This window comes from Eptatretus burgeri, chromosome 3 (genome assembly GCF_056783735.1).
Source record: "Eptatretus burgeri isolate ZD-2024b chromosome 3, Ebu_testis_v1, whole genome shotgun sequence".
NCBI classification, from domain to species: Eukaryota; Metazoa; Chordata; class Myxini; order Myxiniformes; family Myxinidae; genus Eptatretus; species Eptatretus burgeri.
Window position 1 is genome coordinate 76,585,775 of NC_140963.1, and position 20,435 is coordinate 76,606,209.

The 20,435-nt window shown below is 49.4% G+C and overlaps 1 protein-coding gene and 1 pseudogene across 4 annotated transcripts in view; both read right to left on the reverse strand.

Annotated features, from left to right (window-relative positions):
• Positions 1-8,839: 8,839 nt before the first annotated feature.
• Positions 8,840-10,139, reverse strand: LOC147030215 (protein FAM200C-like; annotated as a pseudogene).
• A 4,328-nt stretch (positions 10,140-14,467) lies between these two features.
• The window catches only part of LOC147030216 (collagen alpha-3(VI) chain-like), a 146,447-nt gene continuing 140,479 nt past the window's right edge, over positions 14,468-20,435 (reverse strand). For all 4 annotated transcript variants that reach the window (XM_085874048.1, XM_085874049.1, XM_085874051.1 and 1 more), the window contains exon 39: positions 14,468-16,739. In XM_085874048.1, the coding sequence (XP_085730174.1) occupies positions 16,618-16,739 (122 nt within the window). In that variant the 3' untranslated portion in view covers positions 14,468-16,617. The remainder of the gene's footprint in view (positions 16,740-20,435) is intronic.

Here is a 20,435-nt window from a genome sequence, read left to right on the forward strand (position 1 = left end):
AAAACGACACACGCCCACTTTTTGCCGTCCAATCGGTAAGCGAGGGCGGGTGGCCCCGCCCCAGGGCGATCGATATATGCAAATTTGTGGATCAAAAAGCCTTCACGCCCACTTTTTCTCGGGCCAATGGGGAGCGAGGTGAAAGGTCAAAGGGAGGGGGTCAAAGGCGAAGTTACGGGGGGATAAAAGGACGGTGTTCGTCAGTCAGAACGGGTCGCAAACAAGAAGAGAAGGGTCGCAAAGGAGAGTCAGCAGAACGAGAGTCGGAGTCCAACGAAGAGTCAGCAGAACGGGGTCGGAGAGTCAAGAAGAGGAGAGTCGGAAGCAGAGGGTCAAGACTTCGCGGGCGGTGGAGCTGCTCGTCGTGTGCGGTGGAGTCGGAACGGAGGGGACGGAGCTGTGGAAAGGCGGCGACGCCGGACGAGGGGGTGCTCGCGTCGGTGCCAGGAGCTGCACGCCCGAGGGAGGCCGGCAGCGCGACCTGGCCGAGGTGGAGACGCACACCAGGGATAATAAAGATCCTCTATACCCCGAGCATCAGCAACCCCCTCCTGTTTCCCCCCGCGCTGAGATAGTGCGACCAAGGGGGCCCCTTTTCCCACCCCCTGCCAGGCACTGTCCACGAGGCCCGCGGGTTGCGGGGCCATCGCCGCTCCGCGTCTCATCACCAGACGGGTAGGCCCGACCCGGTCTCGGCCTCAGGCCTACCTCATTCTTGGGGGATTTCTTTTCCTTGGTTTTGGGTATGTGTTGTCGGCGCCGTCTGTGAAGTAGAATTGTATAAGTGTTGCCGTGTGCTCGGTAGTCGGTATTAGCTCTGCACTGTGTTTTCACTTTTATGTTTGCTTTTTGTGTAAATGGAATTGTGTTTTCTTTTTTTTGTGTGCATTTGGTGGAATTGTATTTGTGTGCTTTCCGTTCGTCGCGAATAAATGTGCTTTATTGTTGAACTGTTCTCCCGCTTCGCTTCGTCTTTTCCGCCATTGAATCCCCATCTTGCTTCACGTAAAGGGTTGGTAGTGGGCTGAATACGCCCGATAATTAATCGAACCGTCGAGGTCGACGATAACACCGCTCGGTTATTCTGATAGTACGGAACGGGTCGCTTAAGTGGCCCGTGTCCGAAGTCGACCTGCGGCGAGGTGCGATCGCCCGGTCTACCCTCCGCGTGGGTACTTAGGTAGTTCGAATTTGGCGAGCAACCCTATCCCACGCGGGGGCTGATTGGCTCGATCGCGGTGAGACCGAAAGGTCCACCCGTGACTGGTTCCCGGCGTTAGTCCGAGAGGGTCACGACTGGATTGTCCGTCCGGTGGGCGACGTGCCGCGATTCGAGTTACGTGGCCGTCAGCACGCCGGCGGGCGCGAAATCCGCAACACTGGTGTCAGGTCGTGCGATACAAATTCATCGCCCTCCTCGCGGCACTGGTGTCGGAGAACAGGAAAACGGGCTGTCCTGTCTCCAGCTAAATTCACGGGAATCGGTCCAGGGGTGAGAGAAGCGACCCCCGATTCCCTCCAAATTACGAGCGAGCAAATTAACCCTTCACGAGAAGCAAGATGGCGTCTCAAGGCGAGCGGGAGCCGGGGGTATTAGAAATGTATATGTGTAATAATGTAGAGTCCATGGTCCAGGATGGAATCCCCGAGCAGGAAATGTTGATTGTGCAGGAACACGGACTCGCCCAACTGAACCCAGGGCCCGAGGTGGGTGCGGCGGCGGCCGCGGTGTATGACACCTCCCCCCCCCCTCTCCACCAAGACCCTTCCCCAACCCCTGCCGAAATGGCTCACTCAAGCGCACCCGACATGGCCCAGCTATTCACCATGCTGGCACAAATGAATGCGGAAATGAAAGGCATGAACGAAAAGATGGATGCGAATATGAATGAAGTGAAAACGACGATGGATGCGAATACACAGCAAATGAAAAAAGAAATGAAAGAACTACGGGGTGAGACGCAGAACATGGGCCGATGCCTGCAGGCGGGCATGAAGGCCGTGAGCAGGGAACTTAAAATGGCGACTCCACGTGTCGGAACAAACGAGCTGGAAGGGGGTGCAACGGCTGACAGGCCCGCGGTGGAGGCGGGTAAGGAAAAAGTAATTCGGGAGACAAGAGACGAGGTGAAAGTAATTGCGAGGGAGAGAAAAGAACAATTAATACGGAAAGCAAGGATGAGGTCCGCGGAGATCGTGAAAGAGCAAGGAGTGAAAAACAGGGAAGGACGGGAGCGACTTAAAGAGAAAGCAAGGTTGACCTACATAAAGATAAGGGAAAGACGCCAGAAAGAAGCAGAGACCAATAAACACGATGAAGACGGGGTAAGTGACGCGCACACACACACGGAGGTAGTGGAGGATAGTGAGGTTGAGCTCGCGGAGCGTGTGGGGACCCGGTGTGAGCAGCTGGATGACCTCCAGGAACGAGGGGAGGGAGTATGCCCCCTTGAGGCGAGTCACGACCAGGTGAGTTCGGTCGTGCTTTGCGAGGTTGAGGGGACGAGTGCTGTGGACAGGTGCACGGAGAGCTTGGGGGGTATGGAGGCCCCGGAGACCCTTGTGGGGACACAAATCCCCAGTGTGGTTGTCCCTGTGTGTGTGGTGCAAGGTGTGAGTGCGTCCCCGTGTGTGGAAGCGACCCCGTGTGTGAGTGGTGTGGTGGCGATGGTGCCAGAGTGCGTGCTTCCCAGCACGCCGTGTGTGGAAGAGGCACCGTGTGTGAGTGTCGCCGTGTGTGTGAATGAGGCACCGCGGTTGAGTGCCCCCGCGTGTGTGGATGAGGCACGGAGTGCGAGTGAGGCACCGCGGGTTAGTGCCCCCGCGTGTATGAGTGAGGCCGTGTGTGTGAGTGAAACGGCCAGTGTGAGTGAGGCACCGCGGGTGAGTGCCCTCGCGTGTGTGAGTGAAACGGCCAGTATGAGTGAGGCACCACGTGTGAGTGGTGTGGTGGCGATGGTGCCGGAGTACGTGCTTCCCAGCACGCCGTGTGTGGATGAGGCACGGTGTGTGGATGAGGCACAGCGGTTGAGTGCCCTCGCGTGTGTGGGTGAGGCACCGCGGGTGAGTGCCCCCGCGCGAGTGAATGGAGCACCACGTGTGAGTAGTATGGTTTGTGTGAGTAGTGAGGCACGCGTGAGTGAACGGCCGTGTGCAAGGTCGCTGTGTGCCAGGGAGACCGTGTGTGTGAGAGAGCGGTATGAGAGGGAGATGTCGGTTGGCATGCGGGAGCACGCAGCCGCGTCTCCCCGTGTGAATGTGATGGTGTGGACTGTGTGCGTCGTGACACGCAGGTGTGCGTGGGTGGAATGGAGACGGAGACAGCGACATGAGAAGAAAGAAAGCCGGGTAGCGGCTGTAGCTGTTTCGAGGACCGTGCCGGGTTCACCCAGCAGTGAGCACGCGGTTCGTGCTGTGCAACGCACGAGACCACCACGTGCTCGCTTGCGAGAGTGAAGTCCCGGTCCGGAAACGCACGCGGTGGATTTGCCGATCCCGCGGACGGACAAAGTTTAGGCAGGTAAATGGATTTGGACCGGACGGGTTCTCCACGCGATCGTGTGTGTTCAGCTCCAACGGGCAAAGCACATGTGTTCGCGTGGGGAACCCCTCGAGACGTGTGGCTTGTTTTTTTTTTATGCGCACGGTGACGTCATGGCTGCACGTGGGGTTGGAATCCGGCAGGAGGGGTATCTCTGCCGGATGGTCCCGTCCAAGGAGGGACGAGGAACACGTGCAGCTGCATGACGTCACGGACAGGTGCAAAGTGCGTGAGCTCTGAGTTGCCGCGCAGGTGCTGCGCATGAAAAAAAAAAAAAGGAAAAAGCAAGCCTCACTTTCGGGTGCACAGGATTCCTGGGCAAGGGGTGAAAGACCCCCTTACCCGGGGCACAGGATGGAAAACTAGTTAGGGGGAAGGGTTAGCTTAGTTAGACCGACTTCATGGGGCAGGGGTAAGTCCTCATGGAGTCCGTGGAATGGATGAGGTAGAGGGATTTAGTGAGCTTTAGGTTGGGAAATAAAATGAATTTTTGAGTTAGGAGACAGAGACAGACTTGTGGATGTGTAGAGGGGACGTAGCTTAGCTACGTAGTGTTAAAAGGAACGTGCTGTAGTTTAAGGGACGACGTGGGAGCACGAGTTAGTTAGGGGATGCAGTTAGAAGGATGGCAGAGTTCAGTGGTGTGTGTGTTGAAGAGTTGGTGAGTGAAGTGGAAGCATGTGCTTGGTGAGTGAGTGAGGCCAGCGGGTCTGTGTGTGTGGAGTGAATGGGGAATGCATGGTGCGATGAGTGATTGAGGGGAGGAGTGACTCCCGCCCAAGGGACCCCGGGGTCAGTATAAAGTGAGTTAGCTGGGTTAGTCAAATTGAAAAATGGAGGTCGTTTTGTTGTTGGTGGGAAAGTAGGCTCGAGACCCATTTGGAGGGGTGCAGGAGCCCTGTTGACGGGCTTGGGAGCGTGGCTGCGAAAGGTGAGTATCGCTGAGTGGGTACCCCGGGCACCAGGCTAGTCGGCCGCGGTAGGCCAAGGGCCCATGGGGGGCCGGGATAGAGTAGTGGGCACGGGTGCGCCTGCTTGGTGCGGGGGCCCGGGCGCCATTAGCCGCGTGGGCAGTGCAGTGGGCACGGGTGCACCTCGGAAAGGGGCTAGGGAGGCCGGCCTGCCACGTGTGCGTTTCAGGGGAGGTGCCATGGGGGGCACTCCCCGGTGTAAGGGAGCTGGTAGGCTCGGAGGCAGTGTAGTGCCCGGGGGTGCCATAGCGGGAGATTCGGCAGAGGGTCGTGCCTGCCAAAGGGAGCCACGTGTCCCAGCCAGGAGACCGTGTGAGGGCACGGAGAGAAAATTGGGGGGCGAGGCCCGAAATTGTGAGGACACCAACACAGGCGACGGGAATCTGGGTTGATAGAACCAATAGTTTAAGCGAGAGGTGCTTGTTGAAAGCCCCGGGGTAGTTTAACAGTTAAATGGTTAGGGTAGATTAGGAGATGTACCCCTCCGCACCATCCATCCCCTCGCTCTCGTTGTGGGCCGCTGGACCCACTTTGGGTTAGATCGCCGAACTCTGGGGAGGCCATTCTGAGGCTTCGTTGGGCCTCGACACAGGACGTTAGCTCTCCCTTATTCCCCTCCGGGAAGGGAACGTAGGGGTTGGGAGTAGGCTAGGTGACAGGATAGGTTAGCCGAACAAGGACGATAAAGGGGGTTAGGGGACGATTTATAGAGGGGAAGTAAAAATAAAAACAACAAAAAATAAGTTGGGGCTAAATTGGGGTTTGACAAATTAAGGGAGTGGGTATGTACAGTGACAGGCAAAGGCGATAGGTTGGGAGGGAGACAGGTAGGTAGGTCCGAGCCCGCCTTCCGAGTGGCCAGCACCACCGCACTCCCTCCACCAACCTCCACTGAACGGCAAAGGCTGGCCAACTTCATCGGCTGGCCGTGTTTTGCTTCAAGGCGGAGGCCGGCCAAGTTCATCGGCAGCTGTGTGCTGCAAGGCCTGTGCCGGCCAGTTCATCTGCTGGCTGTTTTTCTTCGAGGCCTGTGCCGGCCAGTTCATCTGCTGGCTGTTTTTCTTCGAGGCCTGTGCCGGCCAGTTCATCTGCCGGCTGTGTTTGCCTGCTCACCTTTGCCATGCCATGCCCACTGCCCAGGTTCACCAGCCCCGTTCAATTTTGCTTTGCCCCCCCTGTTCATTTCCATGTGCGCCAGGATCCGCAAGGCAACAGTTTGCAAGCTGCGAGAACTGCCCTGTTGGCAGCTACAACACGGGCCTGCAGTGGCGGCCCGTGCACCGTGTTTGCGTTCATGCATCCATTCGTTGTGCTCATTGCGTGTGCCACTTGAGCTGGCACGGAGACTGCGTTTGTGCAGCCCAAGCACCGTTGTGGTTCACTGAGTTCAGTTCAAAAGGGAAGGCCTTGGACTGCGTGTGAGCAGCCAGCCACGTTCCCTGTCACCTGCATTGTTTGAGCCAGAGGCTGCATGTGGGCAGCCTGGCTCCCTGCTAACTGCTTTCTTTTTGCAGAGTCAATGATCCTGGGCCATGGTTTAGTGTAAAATTTGTAAGTTAAGGTTAAGATGTACTGTACATATGAGTGCGCCCCCGGCATGTATGTCTTAGCGCCGGCAATTTTATTTAAGTCGTCCGTATGAGTGAGTTTGTTTAGGTAGTTACGCAGCCCTCAGGTTATTTATTTTGGGGACACGAATACCATGAATGTCGCACTCAGGGATCCGTAGGTAAAATGTACTAGGGGAAAACTACACATGATGGCACACGAAAATTTGACGACTCGGGACGAGTCTGTAAAAAGGGAAGGGGGTAGTGTTGTGGTTACCAGATTCGCAAACCACCATTCAGGTCCCTTAGGTGAGGTATCTCGGTAAGTGCATGTGTAGTTAGGCCCAAACCCGTTGTCTAGTGGGAATACATGTCATTTATACGTGCTGCGACTCTTCAGGATAGCCGTTTTTCTTTTACTATCTTTATTTTGGACCAACCGCCATGATCACAACCACAACATCAACCACCGACCACAACCACCGCTTCACCACAACCGCCACGACCTTCACGCACACCTCACAACCGTAGCATCGCCACCGTTCTTGCCCCGCTGTGGGTACCGGTGTTGGACTCATGCAGAACGCGCGTCGAACAGCGTGTACAAAATCACGGATTTTCTGCTTCAAAAACGGATCAAAAACGACACACGCCCACTTTTTGCCGTCCAATCGGTAAGCGAGGGGCGAATTGGCCCCGCCCCCAGGGCGATCGATATATGCAAATTTGTGGATCAAAAAGCCTTCACGCCCACTTTTTCTCGGGCCAATGGGGAGCGAGGTGAAAGGTCAAAGGGAGGGGGTCAAAGGCGAAGTTACGGGGGGATAAAAGGACGGTGTTCGTCAGTCAGAACGGGTCGCAAACAAGAAGAGAAGGGTCGCAAAGGAGAGTCAGCAGAACGAGAGTCGGAGTCCAACGAAGAGTCAGCAGAACGGGGTCGGAGAGTCAAGAAGAGGAGAGTCGGAAGCAGAGGGTCAAGACTTCGCGGGCGGTGGAGCTGCTCGTCGTGTGCGGTGGAGTCGGAACGGAGGGGACGGAGCTGTGGAAAGGCGGCGACGCCGGACGAGGGGGTGCTCGCGTCGGTGCCAGGAGCTGCACGCCCGAGGGAGGCCGGCAGCGCGACCTGGCCGAGGTGGAGACGCACACCAGGGATAATAAAGATCCTCTATACCCCGAGCATCAGCAACCCCCTCCTGTTTCCCCCCGCGCTGAGATAGTGCGACAAAGGGGGCCCCTTTTCCCACCCCCTGCCAGGCACTGTCCACGAGGCCCGCGGGTTGCGGGGCCATCGCCGCTCCGCGTCTCATCACCAGACGGGTAGGCCCGACCCGGTCTCGGCCTCAGGCCTACCTCATTCTTGGGGGATTTCTTTTCCTTGGTTTTGGGTATGTGTTGTCGGCGCCGTCTGTGAAGTAGAATTGTATAAGTGTTGCCGTGTGCTCGGTAGTCGGTATTAGCTCTGCACTGTGTTTTCACTTTTATGTTTGCTTTTTGTGTAAATGGAATTGTGTTTTCTTTTTTTTGTGTGCATTTGGTGGAATTGTATTTGTGTGCTTTCCGTTCGTCGCGAATAAATGTGCTTTGTGTTGAACTGTTCTCCCGCTTCGCTTCGTCTTTTCCTCCATTGAATCCCCATCTTGCTTCACGTAAAGGGTTGGTAGTGGGCTGAATACGCCCGATAATTATTCGAACCGTCGAGGTCGACGATAACACCGCTCGGTTATTCTGATAGTACGGAACGGGTCGCTTAAGTGGCCCGTGTCCGAAGTCGACCTGCGGCGAGGTGCGATCGCCCGGTCTACCCTCCGCGTGGGTACTTAGGTAGTTCGAATTTGGCGAGCAACCCTATCCCACGCGGGGGCTGATTGGCTCGATCGCGGTGAGACCGAAAGGTCCACCCGTGACTGGTTCCCGGCGTTAGTCCGAGAGGGTCACGACTGGATTGTCCGTCCGGTGGGCGACGTGCCGCGATTCGAGTTACGTGGCCGTCAGCACGCCGGCGGGCGCGAAATCCGCAACAATATATATATATATATATATATATATATATATATATATATATATATATATATATATATATATATATATATATATATATATATATATATATATATATATATATATATATATATATACACACACCTGCAAATGCACACATGCATCAAGCCAAAAAAATGACAAACACAAAGATTTACCTTAGAACAGAGTTCTTAGAAAGAGGATTTAAAGTGGGAAATTAGTGAAATTCAATTCAAAAATGTATCAAGCCCCAGAACACAAAGTGTCGAACTATACTCCATGCGAGTGGTTGTTAACCTTTTTGGCCCCACGACCTCATCAGACATTCTTGGTCAGTACCGTGACCCCCGAAACAAAAATTGAAAAAAAAAAAACTCGATTTATTAAAACATGTCTGCCAATACTCAGTCAATGGGATGACTGAAATTGCTTCGCAGCCATCAGGCGATCAAAACGAGGACGAATGCTCGACAGGCAGCACCTCATGTCAGCGTCGAACACAAGCCGATTGCGTGCCTTTGTTTTCAGAGTTGCCATGGTTGAGAATCCAGTGTCACAGCGATAGGTTGAGGGGGCCGGACCAATAGGGTCAGGGCCCTCTTCGAAAGAACAGGTCAGTCCTTCACTTTCAGCCAAAACGTGGCGACCTCTTGTTCCATGAAGTCGCTCTTGAGCTGCGCATCTTCAGAAATTCGCTAAAATTCAACCTTCGCAGCCACGTCAGTATCGCTGAGGGCACCGTCTTCAACGGAAAAGGGTCAGACGATCCACTCATCACGAAAGTGGTCGTCCAGTCCGGGGAAGTAACGTTCGATGGCTTCACCAATTGCCAGAAGGTGGGTTGAGATCTCCTCGTGGAAGTGGCATTCAGCATCTGGCGTAGCATCCAGGAGAGTCGTCATCTCAGTGAAGATAGTCGTGTCACCGTCCTGGACTCTTCTCTGGTAAAGGTGAATCTTCCTCCTGAACGCTGCCACTTTGTCACGAGCCGTGTGTAGCATTGGGAGGTTTCCTTGAAGTGACAGGTTCAAGGAATTCACCTCGGCGAAGAAGTCAGCCAAGTAAGCAACCTCCATCACGAACTGTTCATCCTGCATGTTTCCATGAAGCTGATTCTCCTCGGTACACCCTCTCTCCAAGAACAGCGCTATTTCCTCTCGAAGTTGAATCACACGATTGAGAACTTCACCACATGAAAGCCAGCGCACCTCTGTGTGGAATATCAGAACAGTGAAATCGGCGCCCATTTCTTCACACATCGCTTTGAAGATTCTTGAGTTTGTTGCGCTCCCTCGGATGTGGTTCACAATCTTCACCACATCTGAAAGCACTTCTCGAAGACCAGGAGGGAGAGTCTTCATCGCAAAAGCATGGCGATGTATCATGCAGTGGGTGAAGGTTGACATGGAGAGCGACATCCTTCACGAAGGCTTTGAAGCCGGATCTGCATCCGACCATGGAAGGTGCCCCATCAGTACACACCCCAACAAGTTGTTCCCAGCCAAGCTCATGTTTGATGAGGAAGGCTTCCAGCATTCTGAACACATCTTCTCCCTGAGTGGTAGTGGCCAATGGCTCCGAGACCAGGTACTCCTCCTTCATGGCTTCTCCGTCGAGGTAACGAACGTAGACGAGCAGTTGGGAACATGAGGCAACATCTGTTGACTCGTCCAGTTGCAGTGAATACACTGGACTGCTCTTCACAGCACTCACTACTTGCAGCAGAATATCATTCCTCATATCCGAGATTCGACTTTTGACTGTGTCATTCGAAAGGGAAATCTGCCTGAATGTGTTTGACTGCTGTTCCCCCAGCACCAACTTCGCTGCTTCGAGAAGGCATGGCTTGATAAGCTCTTCACCGATGGTGTGAGGTTTCTTAGTCTGTGCGATTTGATAAGCAATCCGGTATGAAGCTTCCAGCGCTGCTTCATTTTGACGAGCGCAGTGACCTGTCCAATCGATCCAGGAACCCTCGAGTGCGGCTTCTTTTCGTTTGAAATAGTCCTCAACAAATTGATGTTCTTTATTGACGGAAAAACCCCAAACGACCCCCATGGGGGCCACGACCCCGAGGTTAAGAATCTATGCTCTATGCCTTCACAGCTTAAACAAACATGGCGAACACCTGGTCGGAGGGAACTTATTGTTTTTTTATAAGTGTCGATGTCGAAGTGAGAGGTGGATAACAAAAGGAGATCGTGCAAAGCAATGTCCTGTAAAAATATTTTCAGTGGATGAGACACTTCCTGAGGCACCCACCGCACGGTACCGCGGGGGCCAACAAAGGCAGAAACATACGTCTAATCGATGTGAGATTGAAAGCACGTGTACTTTTTCCCGAAACGAACAACCAAGCAGCTTGGAAAGCGCTCACCAAGTGGCTCAAGCGCTCCAACGAAACGGTTGAGAAATGGCCTGCTTGGCACGCGATTAGCAATCACCGAACTGTCATATTAAACATACACCTCACAGAGATGCTCAAAATGTCAAATATGTCCGAATTGGACAAACAAACTTTTCTCGGAGTCGGAACTGCTTTTAAGTTTGATTCGGGAGCTTAGATTTTGTAATTCTGCTTAGTTTAAGAGATTCTTGCGGGGATCACGTGTGTGGAAATGAAATAAAGTAACGAACGCTGACGTCTCCGGGTGTTTATGAGCATTGCCATGTACCCAGCGATTCGTAGCTATGATGAACAGGCATTCGATAATATGAGGGAGGAAAGTGAAAAAAACCTTTATCGTTAAGAAATCATTGTGGCCTGTTCCAAGTCAAGGCATGGTTGAGCAGGTCAAAAACATGGCAGCTTCAGACCACAGCGAGGTAACCCAGGATACGCCTTAAGACCCCATAGAGAGCAGTGACAGAGGATACGCCTGATTAAGGATATAATTAAATAAGGCTCTTAATTATCTTCAAAAGATGTGTTTTAATTCACCCAAACACACAATTTTCAATCATGCACTTCCTTGGAGTTTTCTTAGGATGAATGCAGTTTCAGGATGCGATGTTTCATGATTTTGGAATTATGGAGTAGACACACTGACTGACAAACACGCGCACACACATTGACATTGATTCGTATCGATGAAGGAAGAATAAGGGGAAGTAATTGTGAATTTAACGTTCCATCTTTATTTACTTTTACCTTTGTTCTTAACAAAAGGGGACAGGAACAACGGAGGCATGATAGGCCGAATGCCCTTCTCATGTGCCAAAATTCCATGTGTAATGTTGTTAGGAATGGGTAGGGGATGACAGAGAGTTGGGGGTGGGGGTGCATGGAGATGGAAGAGGGAGATTGAGACATTGGGAAATGGGGACCTGGGTGATTGAGGACTTTGGGTTGGGTGGGAACATCCACAACATTCTCAGATGACATCACAAACATTAAAAAAAAAAAATCACACCCAGGCTGACTTGACTCCAACCTTCATTACTCATGATGCAACAAAGATTGTTCACGATATTCACAAAATCAGGGTCTGTGGGGGTTTATGGGGGGCGTGGAAAGGGGGGGGTGGGTTGGGTTCCCCCAAAAATATGTATTTGCTTTCTTCTCCCAAACTACATTCACACAATTTCGATGAAACTTGACCTAAAAGACCCAAGGACCCTGAAGACCAAAATGACCATAAAGACCCCAAAAACGCCAAGGACCCAAATGACCATGAGAACCCAAAAGACGAAGAAGTCCCCAAGGACTCTGAAAACCCAAAGACCCTGAGGACCCTAAAGACCCCAAAATACCCAAAGACCCTGATGACCCAAAAAACCCAACAGGACTATCTGGGACCCATGGAAATTCCGAATCATGTAAAATGTGAGTTCAGTTTCCCCCCACCCACACACAATCCCAAGTCCTCAACCCCCTTCTCAACTCCATCCTCTCTCTGCCCCCCCTACTGCCACACCCAAACTGTGCTCCCCTCCCCCTTTCTTCAAATCCTCAAACCCCCTCCCAATCCAAAGTCCTCAACTGCCCACCCTCAAAGCCTTCAATCCCAACTCTGTCCCCTCTCTGTCCCCCCCCTCCCTACCCAACTCTGTCATCCCCTCCCCCTTTCTTCTTCAAGTCCACAACTGCCTCAGGCCCTAAGTAATCAACCCCCCTGCCAACCCAAAGTCCTCAATTACCCCATCCCCATTTCCCAATGTCTCAATCTCCCTCTTCCATCTCCATGCACCCCCACCTCCAACTCTCTGTCCTCCCCTCCCCATTCCTAACAACGTTACACAGGGAATTTGGGCGCATGAGAAGGGCATTCGGCCTATCATGCCTCCATTGTTCCTGTCCCCTTTTGTTAAGAACAACGGTAAAAGTCAATAAAGATGGAACGTTAAATTCACAATTACTTCCCCTTCTTCCATCATCGATACGAATCAATGTCAATGTGTGTGCGCGTGTTTGTCAGTTCGAGTGTCTATACTACTCCATAATTCCAAAATAATGAAACATCGCATCCTGAAACTGCATTCATCCTAAGAAAACTCCAAGGAAGTGCATGATTGAAAATTGTGTGTTTGGGTGAATTAAAACACATCTTTTGAAGATAATTAAGAGCTTTATTTAATTATATCCTTAATCAGGCATATCCTCGGTCACCGCTCCCTATGGGGTCTTAAGGCGTATCCTAGGTAACCTCGCTGTGGTCTGAAGCTGCCATATTTTTTGACCTGCTCAACCATGCCTTGACTTGGAACAGGATGTTCTGAAAAAGTTTCGCCAAGTATTTTTGTTTGGTGTGTATGTGGGATAGGGATGTTGTTTAGTGTGATGTGTGGTGCAGCACTATGTTCCTTGGTGTAATTTGATAAAAGAGTGGCTGTTGATTTTGAGGGGGCTACTTGCAATCTGTTGATGGTGAGCCAGCTTTGTAGGGTGCTGAGGAAGGGTTGAAATTGTGCTGCGGAAGTGTTGATGTTGCTACGAGAAGAGGTAATGGTGATGTCGTCCGCATACGAGGCTATTTGGATGTTCTCGGGTGGTTGTGGAATGTCATGCATGAAAAGAATAAAGAGTGTGGGGTAGAGGACTGAGCCTTCACACCTCAACGTATTTAATCCTCACTTTTTCAGTCTATAAACTACCTTCCAGAGGCTGTTCTGCCTTACTCTTCGCTCTAGGACTTCAAGTGAGCAGTGCACCGCCATGTCTTGTCACCCCAATTCTGACCCATGATCTTTATTACCCCCAGCAACCTTTCCTAACTCAGCCATTTTAATACATGCCAGTTTCAGTGTTTCCCCCACTCCTCAAGACATCACGTGCAAAATTCTCAGCCTAAAAACTGGGAGGATAACATTTTTCAGTGATATGTGAAGGCTCATCGAGGAGCTTGTAAATAAATAACGTGGAGTGCAGAGTCAGACAACAATGTACTTTCCTTGAGCAAGAGGAACATTACGATACAATACACAAATCCAGAGAGTACATCAGGGATTTGAAAGTGGCATGTCAGTGGTGGTGTTAGTCATTTTGAGGCCCCATGCAAAACGCAATAGTCGCCCAGTGGGGCCCCTATCATCAGGTAAACTTTCAAACTATTTTGCGATTCAAATAACGGTAACTTCCCGCCCAATCTCCCCACTCCCCTTAAACACACTCACTAATACAAAAGTAGTGCATCTTGGCTCTTTATAGATCTTCAACGTAAAATGTTGACATGTTTTGTCGGCAAAGAGGAATGGACGAGCGCATTGGAGTTTGTACCAAATGGCTTTGGTGTTGTTTGCCATGTCGGCCATTGTTTTATTTCACCCTCACAATCTGCTGGAGCTGTTCCCTTAATCAACACCTTTCCAACACTTCGGAAGTACGAGCTGCTCATGGTACAATCTTCCTTCTTTTACAAGTAGCCAAATTGACTGTCATCAGTTCTCTTTGTGTTGTCGGCTTTGTTGTAATGTCCTCTCGGTGTCCCATAACAAGTACATGTTGTGCTTCACCACGTAGCCATTTGGACCATCTACCTATGGAGAGAAGTATAGCACTTTGGCCTTTCACCGCCACTCAAAGCCCCTTCCCACCGCATGTTCCGTGCACGTTCTTTCTCCCCTTTCTCTTCTCTCTGCATTCCTCCATCTTCACTCCCATCTTAATTTTGTTTAGTGAGCCCCCTCATTGTACGTCACACAAACGGCCCTGAACTTTAAATCCCGGACGGCTTATGGTGCATCCAGATACTGTTGCACCTTCTTCCGCAACATTCCTTGGATGTGGAGTAATGTCTTTAGCCTTTTGTTGTCCTTAAAGATCGGCTATAGTCGCTCCATTTTACCTTTCAGTCTTGTCTCGTTTCTTTCACCAGGAACTTCAACAAACATGTTTGCTGTACGTGAAATAGGTGCAAATCCAGGCACGAAGCAGAGACCACACCAAATGTTGCTTTCAAGTCTCGTTTCTTTCAAAACAATGTGCAAAGCATCAATGAAATCAAATTGGTGTAAAAGCATCTTCGATAATACTGCAGTGTATTTATAAGTGACACAGACAATGGGATAGAGTCGGAAACCGGAAGATGTTCGCTTCACAGTGTTGGAAACTCCGTGACGTCATCAGACCGTCTGTTACATTCGCATGTCCTCGCTTATGATCACAGACAGTGCTCGTGTGTGTGCTCATTTAGAGGAGGTGAACCGCGGAATGATGATAATACACATTGATAAGCTCATTCATTCGTACATGCCACTAACATGTTTGCACCGATTTCTAGTAGAGTGCAATGGGTCACATATATAAACGTTTAAAGAGGTATTCATTTCAAATTAGAAACGTTAACTTTTCACCCTTTGTTACGTCATTTAAGATGGAGTACGATGTCCAAATCGTTGGTGGACTGCTTGTGCAGACATTGAAGGTGTGATCGAGAAAGGGCCCGTTGGGTGGACGTTCTTACTGCAGCGTGTCGGGGAGTGGATGTTTGACCTGTCATTTTGATAAACGGAAGATGAAGTGACGTGTCAGTCTCCCTTTTGTTAACCCAGATGTCCCACATGCGATCTCTTGTTCAGGATAGGATATTTGTTTTTTGTCTGAGAGTTTATTAATGGCATGCAATGCCCGTCGCATCTTTCTGGTCCACGTCCTGAATTCCATCCACACAACAACGATCCGATCGTCCATTGCAACATGTGGTGCGCACATGCCAAGTGAGCAGGAGATACCCGACAATACGCCGTCATGCTTCAGAAACGTCACAAGTTTATTAATGCTGTGATCTTATCATCTCAGGACATGCTGCGCATCTCATCTGAGTACCATCTTGGATTCGGGCTCATGGACATTCATAATCCGGACATGCTCTCTGACCATCATCTTAAAGTCAGACGTGATCACTTATTTCAGGACATGCTGCTCTCTGCCCATCGACGTGGTCATTCATGTCTGAACATATCGTTCCCTATCATCTTGGATTCAGACCTGGACATGCTCTCTGACCATCATGTTGGAGTTAGGCCTGGACACTCATACACGAACATGCTGATTGTTCGCCATCGTTAATTTACGTTGAGGTCCTAAATCTCAAACAAGAGGTCAATAAACAAGTGAACGTGACGTTCGATCTACCAAAGCAAGACAAAAACGTCAGTACAGGAATGCAAAATGACTGCTGTACTTTGAGATAATACTTTACCAACCTCACACGAGTATTTTTTGTTTTAAACCAATTTAACCAAACACAAGTTCAAACCAATTAAACCTTGAAACAAACGGGTTATATTGAACCAAAATTACCAAAAAATACCAAAGTAATAATACACATGATTTTATGACAACACAGTTACTTTACACGACTAATTAATCGTGTCATTAAAAAGTGGGAAAGTAAAGTGGTTCGAAAATTATTTTTGTCATCGCTGAGCTCGTTGAAAACAAACAGCGCTTTTCAAGAGCAATATACAATTGGGATGGATATTATTTGCGGCCATCATCTGATAGTATGCCTGGTGTTGGCGTAATGGTGAGGGTGGTGGGCTTGGCATCCCAGTATCCTGAGCTCAAATCCTGTTCGGTTGTTGAATTAATACCAGGTGGGGTTGACTCTGCCTGTCATCCTTCCGAGGTTGACAAAATGAGTGCCAGCTTGCTGGTATCCTATGTCGGAGTGGTGACCCGTCCAGGATTGTGTCCAATAGCCAAGGAGACTGCTAAGGCAGCACCAATGCTCTGCACAGAGTATGGTCCCAATGGATGGATTTGATGGCATACGCTTGGAGGGGTGGGGGTGAGATTGTGAAAGGAGGAGTGGAAAAGGAAGACAAAGTCGTTTGGTCGGAGACATATTTGCATACTTAATAAATAAATGGCCCCTTGGTTGAAAATAAACCAAAGCTTGATGTGTACTTTGTCGATTCTCTATATTTTGTTCTCAGGTAATGTAAAGATTGGAGAGGTAGAGTCAGAACAATTTTAAAATACATAAATAGACTGAAATGGACTATACGTGGGGGTAAGTTCTACATAAAAACGTACCAAACAGATCCGATTATCTAATAGGGGAAATTGTATGGCTAACTGTGCAGGGGGCGTTCACAGCATCCCAGAGTGCTGCGCATACACTTTAGATGTTCTGCGTAAGGCCTGTTTAAAATCAGCCTGCTGTGTGGACAGCCAGTGTGTCTCATTCCTGTTTTGTCTGGGATGCAGTCCACCTGCAGAAGAAGCAGGGTGAGAGCATATTACACTCATCCACATTTATCAGCATGTAATCCAGTTATCATGATCCTATTAAACAGACTTCATAAATATCCTGAGGATTTCTGTCTCTTGTAATCACATCCTGGTTACGTAACTTGATGGTTGAAGCACATCCACACACGAATAATTATGAGGGGAGGGTGAGGGTGGGGGAGGGAGGGGATGAGGGTGGGTAGTGGAGGGAGGGGAGGGTGTTGAGGAGATGGAGAGGGGGAGAGTTGGGTGGAGAGGAAGCAGGAGGAGAGGAGTGGAGCACGGCATTAACGAATTGCATGGGAACATCAGCTTATCTAAGCATCAGAGGCAGTTGCATGGGTGCTTGCCTCAGAGTCTGCATCAGGCTGTTTGTCTGAAGGTGATATGCCTCTTTAGGTGCTGTCACACCTTGACCTTTTAGCCAGCGTATGCCTACTTATTAAAAATTTGTCTAAAACGCTGGCACACGTCGAATACGTTATGGGTAAGTTTGTATACGTTAAGAGTATGCTGAAAAACACTGCCATACGTCGTAGTACGCTGGCTTTCATCGTTGTACTTTGCAGTTGTCCTCAAATTTTAGCATGCTTGAAATTTTACGACTTATGCCGGCGTATGACTCACACATTCCGCTACGCTGGCCATAAGTTGTAGGCACGTTATGTGATTGTTGACACACGTCGACACATGTTACTTGGAAGTTACTCATAAGTGGAAACACGTCGAGGTAATGATTAGCATACCCAAAACTTATTTATAACCTATAACCTATGAGTAACGTGTTGGCGGCACGTTACACGATCGTTGACACACGTTGAGGCACGTTATGCGATCGTTGACACACATCGGGGCACGTTACTTGTAAGTTACTCATAGGTCGAAACACGTCGAGGTAATGCTTAGCGTACCCAAAACTTATTTATAACCTATGAGTAACGTGCTTTGAACCTATGTGTAACATACCTCCAACGCATATTGACGTATGTAGACGTATTTGATTGACGTCTCCCGGACGACCACAGAACTTACTGAACGTGTTTCTGATTTACAGCTACCGTATAATGGCGTATTGGCAGTGTTTAAAAAAAAAACAATAACTTCCTATATTTCGTCACGTGCCGTTACGTCACGTCCGATTGTCTCTTCAGTTTGCTCATGTCTTATTCTTAGTTCCTCCTCTGTGAATATTTTCTGTTTGAGGATATTGTCACGTCGACGTCGAAACTTAAAAGCAAATGTCCGAATATATTTTAAAATTCGAGATAGACTAAAAATAAAAAAAATAAAAACAACAACAACTTCAGATATTTCGTCACGTGCCTTCACGGAGCCAAGGAGAAAAGAAAATGTGCCTTGACGGAGAAAATAAGCTTCGGGTATGCTAAACATTACCTCGACGTGTTTCGACTTATGAGTAACTTACAAGGAACTTGTGTCGACGTGTGTCAACGATCGCATATCGTGCCTACAACTTATTCCCAGCGTAGCGGAACATGTGAGCCATATGGCGAGTACGTCTTAAAATTTTCAGCATGCTTGAAATTTTACGACGTACGAGACGTACCACAAAATATGACAGTGTACTTCATCGTTTTTCAGTGTGCTCTTAACGTATACACAACTTACCCATAACGTATTCGACGTGTGCCAGCTTGGTTTGGCAAATTTTTCATAGGTCGGCATACGCTGGCTAAATGGTCAAGGTGTGACTGCGTGGTCGACACTTTCAATTCTCAGGCGGTTATGATTTAAATCGGCGTGCGGCAGGTTTTTAACAGGCTACGCCACGTGATCTTCTGCGATATGTGCAGCGTGCTATGCCTAAGTTAAACTATCGTTGGGCATAGGTTGTGAACGCCGACAACAGGCTAAGCATTCGTTGGTATAAGTTATCTATAAGACAATGAAATGTTCTGTGCCCGTTACTAATATGTTATGCATACAACCAACACATTATGAATACGACCAAAACTTTTTTTAAAACATCAAAATTTCAGCGTACACCAACGTTTTGCATACATTTTTATACGTTGCCATTGCTGGCTAAATCGTCAAGGTGTGACAGCGCCTTTAGCTGTCTCGCCTGGGTTTGAATCCCAACACAGCTATAAACCTTCAACCCGGTGTCTCACAGACAGGTCAGATCAGGTATGGGAGCATGCGCTGGAGCAGCACGTCGCTGCTTCCACTTTCTGCCGGTACTGCCGGCTTTCCACTTTCTGCCGGGTAAATTCCAGGTGCCTCCATCTGGCCATCCCCATCAACTTGAGATGCTCATCAACCTACTACAACCTCAAGGCAAGTGGTCAGCCATTGGCCTCCTCCACTCACGAGGCTCCCTCACTGAGAGAATCTGGTGAGCAGGTTCAGCATCAGGAAAACGAGCCACATGTCTATCCAGCCACAGTTGCCGCTCCCGGACTATATAGCTAACAAATCTCACCTGAGCCTCCTTCAGCAACTGCTCATTGGACACAAAGTCTGACCACTGATAGCCAAGGATTCTCAAAAAAGACCTCGTACAAAATGAGTTAAGTCTGTCTCAGATCCTTGGTCCTAACAGATCTCAGATCCTAACAGCTGAAAAACTCCAGTTCAAGATTAACCTTCTGGGTGTTTTTCTTCCAAGAATAGAGAAGTAGACCTACAGAGTGGGAAGGAAATTGTAAAGGATCAGCAAAGGTTTGGATCGGGCACGCAAAACAAAAATATGCACGAGATGGATGAGCTAAGTGGATATATCGGGAGAAGGATGCTGAGGATGGAGCCACCAGGTAGGAGGAGAAGAGGAAGGCCAAAGAAGAGGTTCATGGATGCGTTGAGGGCGGACATGCGGGTGGTTGGAGTGTCAATGGAAGATGTGGAGGATAGAGCGAAATGGAGACGGATGATCCGCTGTGGCGACCCCTAACGGGAGCAGCCGAAAGAAGATGAGAAGAAGGATGAGCGAAGTGGATGAGATCATGCTTATTTATAAATCAGCCACAACTTCTGACTTGGCAGATGTAAATAAAATGTAGGAAAATGAACAGAGAACATTAACTGTAAGATGAGAGGCAGGAGAGCAAACATCAATTTGAGTTGGTTTTGCCGTCGTAAGATTTCCAGCATTATGGAAGTCTACTTCATTGATAAAGCATTGGAAGAGGTTCATTCCCTCAAACCTCCAGTGTTCGCCAGCCATGACATCTCCTTGGTAGACCATCATACCAAACTTGGCTTCCAAAGCCAGCCAGAATCTGGGTATCCTTTAACGTGCCAAGTCCTTCTTTGACAAATCTTAACTTCTCGTGGCCTATCAGGCTTTTGTCCCTAGCTCAATTGAGCACAAGTCTCTCTTTTGGGCTAATGCCTGAGATTCACACCTGTCAGTGTCTGTCTTGGATGCTATATAATCCAAAGCTCTCAAGATTATTGGCATCTCTCACAAAGAAGCAGAAGCATGGGGCCTGATGTTGTCTCCTCATACAGGGTTAGAGCATTTCTTTCTCTTTTAGTCTTGTTTCCTCTATTTTTTCCAACCTTGCATTTCTCCAGGATGCAGGTAATCTTCCAGTTACTCTGTCCTTATTCATCTTCCAAAGTACAGTATTTGATGCTCACCATCACCAACTTTGTTCCATTCTTCATCCGTCCATTTATGGAACCACCTTCCTAACATTGTTCTATTCCAC